This window comes from Pavona decussata, unplaced genomic scaffold (assembly GCF_977016875.1).
Source record: "Pavona decussata unplaced genomic scaffold, jaPavDecu1.1 SCAFFOLD_200, whole genome shotgun sequence".
NCBI lineage: Eukaryota > Metazoa > Cnidaria > Anthozoa > Scleractinia > Agariciidae > Pavona > Pavona decussata.
Genome location: NW_028145608.1, coordinates 13,374 through 21,975, shown reverse-complemented (window position 1 = coordinate 21,975; position 8,602 = coordinate 13,374). Strand labels below are relative to the sequence as shown.

The window sequence follows — 8,602 nt, the reverse complement described above, 5'->3', positions numbered from 1 at the left end:
AGACCTCACGGTGCTCGTTTAGGAGAAAATAACAATTTAGTTATTAACTGGGCTTATCTGTAATGAACACATCATGTTTTAAGCGTGCGCGCGCCAAAGGCGCGTGATAATGACGCATAAATTAATTCACGGCAAAAATGCGCAATGCATTCTAGTGGAATCATCTTAAGTTCATGGTGTGGCATCAAACATTTATCAATAATACTAGGCAATGCAGGTATGGTTCTGTTCCCGATGTTTATAGTACGTTTAATTTCATCCATTCGCGATAACTTATTAACCATCTTCCTATCATTTTCATGCACTAACCAATGGGACCTGAGTGGGGAGCAAGAGTAAGAGTGTTAGATTCTACGCAGCTCACCTGCTTAAATGACTGTTAAGGAAAAAAAGGAACAAAAGAAAAAGAAGTCTCTCACACTTACAAGTTCCACATATATGACAGGTGTGAAAATATATCTTGGGGTAGATGTTGAATTCGATTATTGCTGAGGTCCCTGTAAACGAAATTGGACGGGTAAGACAGGTCATGAATATTAACAAAAATGTATTACTAGTTAGTCTCGTTATTACAACATGGGGGCGGGGATGAAGCACTTTTGAATGAAACTTTAATACTCTCTCTTGGTAGAAGCCGACGCAGCTGACAATAATTTCAACTTGACATTTTCGATCTGAGTGGTAAACCATTGTTTTCATAAACTATATGTCTGGACCTTGGGACGCTAATTTCTATTTTACTTACTCCTTTTGAACGCCTCTTAAGACCTTTAGTGGCGGCGTGGTAACATTTAAAAATGGCATTAAGTTACCGAGGAATACCGGCTAAAGTAGTGCCAGCATTGGTTCATCTGACTTCATAATAGGATTGCGAATGAGAACTGGTGCTGCTGCACATTGTTCTTTTTTACTATTATTATAATTTTTTTTTTTGCTCTTTAATGTTGTTGTTGTTGTTGTTGTTGTTGTTGTTGTTGTTGTTGTTGTTGTTTTTTATCTACTTGGGATTACATCAGCCACAGCTCTGACGCAGTCCTACCACCTACCCCCCTCACCCCCTTCCCACCATTAAGTTATACATAGGCAGTTTGAATTTTGCTCGATAATAAGTTGGGAAAATGGCGTGATTAGATATATTGTGGCCAAGTGTAAATATATGTGCATGGAAATGTTGTTAAAAGTGTGAAAGAGGCCAACTGGAACTTCTGAAAAGTCAACAGTAGCTCGAAAGCTTCCAACGTATTATATATTTTAGTGACAGAAACTAAATTATAATAAGCTTTTCAAACATTGAAGGAGTGTAAACACAAGAATTAGAAGTTTTTGTTTATTAACTGTTGTGCAATCAGCTTAAGAGTCTGTGTCTGAGAGAACCGGGCAAAATCTAAAAAAGGTGAAAGATGGGGGTCGGCCAAATTATTCCATACTAACATCATAGATGGACTTATGGATAAATTATCTAAAGTTTGCTCTTCAAGTGTTTTGGTATAGGAGATATGAGATCCACTCTCCATCCCCCCCCCCCCCCCCCCCTCAGGTCCTAGTTTTTTTGGTAAATTTGACCCAAATTTGACGGCCAGCAAAAACTGTAAAATTTAGTGAACGAGTTCGTGTTTTGTACCTGATATAAATGGACATGGAACTTCTTGTAAAAAGGCAGAGATATGCAACATAAGCACAAATCAGTTTACATCTTTTAGCTTTGGAATACCTATATTTCGTTTCTGCGAATGAGCAAGAAAATCGCCATTTTACGCAGAACACTCAACTAAATCTTCCGTTACAATCGGATGCCAAAACACTCTTACCTTCCCTCTATCATAATCAGTAATACTCTTTTTGGGCTATTCAAACAGCAAGATGCTACATTATACCGCCATTACTCCTACCACTCGATGTCATGTAAAGCACGACGCAAGCAATGTGCAGATTAAGCCGCTCTTGGATTTCACATTGGTTTTCTCCATGGTTAAATATATGCAGTTCACTAAAGTGGTCCGAAAAAAAATAAAAACCCCTCTCTAGCCAATTTAACAGAACGAAAATTTAAAAAGAAACACGAACGAAACAGATGGGTTGGATTGCTCTCAAGGGACTGGGACCTACTTATTTTTACTTTAGGTAGGGAGCGGACAGGGAAGGACCTATCGCCGGCGCATTGTTGCTAGAAACGTCTGTTTGTCGCGATAAACGGCTCAAGGTCTGAACAAATAATGACATGAATGAACACGCTCAAAACAGAGCCAGCAGGACCGCGCAATAGCGTGAAAATGTTTTTTGAGCGCGCGGCTTTTGATGTACATTTCCACCGTCAAGAAATCAGAGATGCCCTCGCGTAAATAAACTATGATACTTCTCTCGAGATATCCAACTCCCGCGTTCTTTACAACTCGATTAAAAACGCTAAAGCATGAACAACTGAAATTGCTGAATTTAATAACAAAAATTGGAATGCCTATAAGAAAGTTTCCGTTTAGTAACTTCGAAAGAAGTACCGTTATTTGACACTTGCGCTACATAACACTAGTAAAACAAATCTCTGAACAAAGTATAAGCAAACTGGTCACAGTTATTACTCAATAAATTGAATCTCCTAGGGAAATCTCTCTACTCGACACGCTCTCCTCTGAATCACTGAGGAAAGCTGAGATATGATCGCTACCTTTACTGCAAAGCAATCAAATTGGAATTGTGACATAAGTAGAAACGGTGTCATGAAATTGTTCTACATTTAAAATAAACTGCGTAAAACTAAAGATATTTAACGGAAAATGAGCGCTTGATATTTAGAAAAGAGAATTTTCGTTGCAGATCCTCTTTGAGTTGGAATTTCCATTTTCCTATACACAACTGCCTTTTCCAACGTATGTTTGTTTTTGCTTCCGGTCTTTTGTTTACTTGTTTTGAACTTTGCTAGTTCCGTTGGCCTGTCAATGAACACATCTCGTGAAGCGAAATATTTGCCTAGCAGCCCTCAAAGAATACGTCATTTGCTTTTAATAAAAGGGTTAGACCTATCATTCCGACTTGTCAGGTACAACAGAAGGCCCTTAGGATTATGCGCTTTTTGGTTATAATAGCTGTTGTTACACAATATTTTTTTTTCAAATCGAACTCGTGCTGCGCGCTCATTCGATTTTGACATCACGCGTACGATTTCAGACTAAATTGCACTCCACTCAGTTCAATTACCATTATTAATTTCAATTGCCATCATGTTTAGCTTTATATAGCTAATGCTATTTTTTTCCTTGAAACTTATCTTTACTTTTTCTTGCAAGTTAGTTTTTAGTTTAGTTTTTTAGTCCCAGAGTTTCCGTAAAAATCTTGTTATTAGTTAAATAAATATTTTTCGCTTCTGAATTTTTGCTTCTTTCCTATTCGATTTGTTGTACATTTGGTTTTTCTTAAGTTCTTAAGTTCGTGTTTGTTAATTCTGTATTTTCTTTTCATAAACAGGTTTTCTATTGAATCGTTAAGTATTAAAAGACGAATTTGAAGCTGTACCAGGAGTGTTAATTGAGGACCTTGCATTGTAAACAAATTAAACGACTCCATAAATAACTTCAACCCAGGAGTACAGTGATGCCATAAGAACATATATTTTGATTATCCGCAGAAGGACTGTTTGCGATTACATTGGCTGACGTTTCCACAACCTAAGCGAGAGTCGTTATTAGATTCAAGTAAATTGTGGAGCTTCAGTAGATGGTATTGATGGCTTTGGTCATTGACCTGATTGAAGGCGAGGTCCTATTTGTCGTTTGTCAGCTAAGACGTGATGTTATTGGCTGTAAAAACTGCAAAAAAATGATTGCTGCTTTTCGATTAATCTATTGTTTGTGAAAAGTGCGTTAACCTATTGTTAGTAAAATTAGTCGGTTTGTATAGTGTTTGCCTGATTTGTTAATGTTATCAGTAAGGGTCTGTGGTTTCGGCTTCCCACCTTCCCCCGAGTTATCCTTGACGAGCAAGCGTTTCACTTATGGTGCAAATAGTTCTTCAACCGTCTAAGCTCGTCTCGGGTGTCTCGCCCCCTCCCGGCTCAAAATACAGTGAAACCTCTATTAAGCGGACACCTTCGGGACCTTCCCAAGAGTCCGCTTAATAGAGGTGTCCGCCGAAGAGGGGGTCGTTATAAAGGGAAATATAAGACGTAAATTTCGGGACCCGGCTTAGTGTCCGCTTAATAGAGGGTGTCCGCTTAATTGGGGGTCCGCTTAATAGAGGTTTCACTGTAATAATGATAATATCTATTTGGGCTTCAGTTCTGGGTTTACAATCGCACATTTATTTACAAGAATTTAAATTCGTATTATATATTCCTACAATGATTTAATAAAGGAAATAAAATCAAACTAAAACATATACAGTTTTTTCAAAAGATCCATTTCAGCCCCAAAGTGCCGGCTCAGCTCTATGGCACCTGAAGCAGATTTGGACTCTTCGAATTCATGGATTCATTTTGTCAATTTGGTCCATATCAACCATAATAAAAACCGTTTCATCCCCTACAAAAAGCCGATTTCGCCCACAGTGGAAAATATTTCATGATCGCCACCTTGTAGCCTGCGTCGCAGACAGTCTATACAATCCCTGGTATAGTCCGTCTGCGAAACGGCTCCCAAAAGCTTGTTCTGGTATCCTGCAGTTTTGCAGGCATATCTGTAACTATTTCTGATTGGCTTAATTTCTAACGCATTCTATGATTGGTCGTTCCTTCTTGACCAATGCTCTGCTCTCCAACCGCGATCCTAAAAATACGATTTGTACTTGTTGTTCTTCCCCGGGTTTTCCCTTTGATTGATCGATTGATCGTTGTGAAATATTTTCAGTAGCGTTGTGAATTAAAAGACACCGTTATGACGACATCATAATGGGATTTTATGTCAAGGCATTTTATAATGGTTTGCAGGTCAAGGCGGCAGGGTCTAAGCTTATCTTATTTCCAGCCAATCAGAATTTAGGGCGTTCCGGACTATATCATTCTTAGAGGCGCTTTTCCATGTGCTCGCCCCCTTTCGATCGCTCACCATCACGTCGTTCACATCGCTGGTTTGAACCAATTTTCAGCATCTTTTCTGCATCTTTTAGGCAAGTACCCTCTTTTCCTGTTATCTTCTCTGTTATTCAATGGCTGAGCCCCGTGTTCTAGTCCTGGGCGATTCTTTTATTCGCCGCTTACGCCTTTTCCTGTCCCGTGATTCTTACGATTTCCACGTTGATTTCAAGTTCATCTCACCGTGCCTTTATAAAATGGCACGGAGTCGGTGGCCGGACGGTTTCCAAAACGCTCCATCTTGACTTGAATGTTATCGAGTCCTTTCGACCGGAGATAGTTATAATGCAGTTGGGTTCCAACGATTTAACAGACTCCGACCCTTTACATGTTGGCTCAGCTATTGAAGATTTTGCTAGGCTCTTGCATGACACCTACGGTGTTAAGGTTATTTGCGTGTGCTAGACCATCATGCGCCAGGGCGCAGTGGTTGTTAATCGTAAGGCCAAGCTGTTAACGAAATATCTTCGGGTAGTTTTAGAGCCTATATCTTATGCTATCTTTTGGGGTCATAGGGGGTTCTGGCGCCCGACTCTGAACTTTTACGCACGTGATGGTGTGCATCTCAACTCCTTGGGTCAGAAAAAATACCATCGTAGTCTTAGGGGAGCAATCCTTACTCAGTGCGTATTTGGGGTTCTCAGATGGCTAACCGATGTATCGTGTTTGTTACTGATAACGCTGAGCTGGTCAGTATTATCAATCAACAGACATCCAAACACAAATTCGTTATGATATTGATCCGTGACTTGGTTCTAACTGCTCTCAATTATAACATTATCTTTCGTGCTCGACATATCCCAGGTCTTAATAGTACCCGGGCCGATTGTCTTTCACGATTTCAGATAGCACGGTTCAAGGAACTTTCGCTCCAAGCAGACGAATTGCCAACAATAGTGCCCGAGTTTCTTTTGCCGAAGAGTTGGTCGCTAACTTAGAGAGTCTCTTGAGCTCTGTATTGGCGTCAGGTTCGGGTCAGTCATACCGTAGAGCGTGGACACTATACCGTGAATTTCACGAGAAATTTTACAAGACAAAAGCCTTCCATTTACCGTTAACCACCGCGTCTTTGGCGCTTTTTATTTCTTTTCTCGACGGTAGAAATCTTTCGCCTTCGACTGTTCTTTCCTATCTATCGGCCATTGGTTACGTCCACAAGATGAAAGGTTTGCATGACCCCACAAAGGCTTTCCTTATTCAAAAACTTTTGACATCGCTCCGCCGTCAGAAATCGTGTGATGTCAGGTTACCGATATCTAAACCTATCTTGCATGACCTCATAAGCTCTCTCCAGCACACCAACTCCTCGGCAGCACAGCGTATACTTTTTTCAGCCATGTTTCTCACAGCTTTCTATGGTTTCTTTCGCATCGGTGAACTAGCGACCAGGAGCGCGTGTCACACCACCGTAATTCCGTACGATAACATCCGATTCCTCGCATCCGGTGGGAAAATCCACTCTATTACGATCACAATCACCCATTTAAAACATAATACCAGCAATCGCCCTTTTGACACTGTTATTCCTGGTGATGAATCTTCACCGTTTTGTCCTGTTAAGTTCATACTCCGGTATTGCCATCTCCGGGGTAACAACCCCGGTCCCCTCTTCTGCCATGCAGACAACACACCCATTACGGTTAACCAATTTAACACCGAACTTAGGCGCTGCTTAATTTTCTGTGGTTTGAATGCTCAACGCTATAAGAGCCACAGCTTTCGCATCGGCGCGGCTTGTCTCGCAGCGGACAAAGGTTTTTCTGACGCCCAGATTCGCGCTCTTAGCCGATGGAAGTCTGATGCCTTTAAACTTTACATTCGTAATTCTACATTACAAGGAATTTAATTTCGCATGGGTCAGTCACGGGCTGCCATGCAGCTTGTCTGTCATGTATATGTAGAACTTCTCCCTAATCGCTACTTAATTGGTGGTCACGCACGGGATGCACCATGTCGTGTTTGTAGCACTTTATAAAATCGTAACATTTCACAATGTCTGCGTTGATGGTCAGTCAGGGGCTGCATCATCTCATACAAGGACTCTGCAGTGCGTTTCTTCATTGCAAAGTCTGTCTCGCTGTATAAATAAAAATAACTAAATAAATAACAAAGAGTGATGGTCAGACGGGGGCTGCATCATTTCTTAACGCAATATCAAGGATTCATGTTTTACGCTTTAATAGCTCTCTCGTTGGTTGGTGAAGCGGGTCACGCAAGGGCTGCCACTTCCCGACCTACTTGCCCACGGGCTCTGCTGGCGTCTTGGTGGGGGTGCCACACTCTGTGGCTCTTCGGCGGTTTTTTCCCCCACCTTTTGCTAAAGGGATATTTAGTTTATTATATATTGGCAGATCTTGAAAATAAAGTTCGTCACCTTTGGTGGCCAAATTTTCTCCAACCAAATCCGACTCTGTGTTTATCTCCTCAGCAAACAAGTACGCCGCCACGCAGAGCTCTTGGTCACGCAATGCAGGGTTTTTAGCGTCCTTCTTAACGAAAACATGGCTTGATATAAAAAGAAAATGACGGCTATTTCTGTTTTGAGCCGTGAAAGGAGCAGTTTAAAATATCTAATCTTCTGCCGGAACAAGAAAATTTGCTTCGGGAATTTGCCGACTGGCTATGGCAAATCTTTAATTATTCCAATGTCTTCCTATTGCGGCGGACGATTTTGCGAAAGGCCCCGTGGTTCCAGTGTCATTGTAGTAATACCACCGTTGCGAAGACCAGGTTCGTCACCTGAATGATATTGGAATTCGAGCGATTGCTATCACAGACGAAGAGGACGAGGAGCTCACGCAACAGGTCCTGAATGGTAATTTCGTGCTCGTCTATGACTCTCCTGAGTGTTTGCCCTCCACTGAATCTTGGAGAAGCATTTTTGATCGTGAAAGCTTCAAAAAGATGTTTTAACATTAAAACCGAAGTCGCTTTCGAGAAGGCTCATTGTATTACACAATGGTATGTAGCTATAATTTGCAACCCGTTGATTAAGCTGAAAATAAATGTGGCGTTTTACTCATAAAATTCTTAATTGTAAGCTTAAAATATAATCTAGTCTGCTTTTAGCGTAATTTTCATGCACAGGCTATTTTTTATCTAATCATTTTTTAGTGCGATGAATAAACAACTCGTTATTTATTTGAGTATTGCGTCATTGCTCAATAGGAAAATGTCCAATCAGAGAGCACGTTAGAAATCAAGCCAATCAGAAATGGCTACAGATATCCGTGCAAACCGGCGGGATACCAGAACAAGCTATTTGGAGCCGTTTCGCAGACGGACTATATATCGAGTTCTCTATAGGTCTTGAGTAACAAGTCCGGCTGCAACGCAGGCTACCACCTTGGTGCGTATAGGTTCTTATCTCTAGAGCCATTTCCGTTCAAGCCTAGCTGGATCTAATGTAGGGCCGTCTCTGCTCCTATTAATAGAGCTGTTTTGACATCGAAGAAAAGAACTATTTTGTTACAACACAAAATGGCCCCGATCAGTGCAACCATTTCGACTTCGACTGGTAGAACCATTTTCATTCAAGCCAAG

General features: G+C 41.0%; 1 protein-coding gene across 1 annotated transcript; it reads left to right on the top strand.

The window, feature by feature from the left end:
• Positions 1 to 3,717: 3,717 nt before the first annotated feature.
• On the top strand, positions 3,718 to 6,905 carry LOC146461314 (uncharacterized). Its single transcript, XM_085087017.1, has 2 exons — positions 3,718 to 3,793; positions 5,905 to 6,905. The coding sequence occupies exons 1-2, from the start codon at positions 3,718 to 3,720 to the stop codon at positions 6,903 to 6,905; spliced, it is 1,077 nt and encodes a 358-aa protein (XP_084943143.1).
• The last annotated feature ends 1,697 nt before the right edge of the window (positions 6,906 to 8,602 follow it).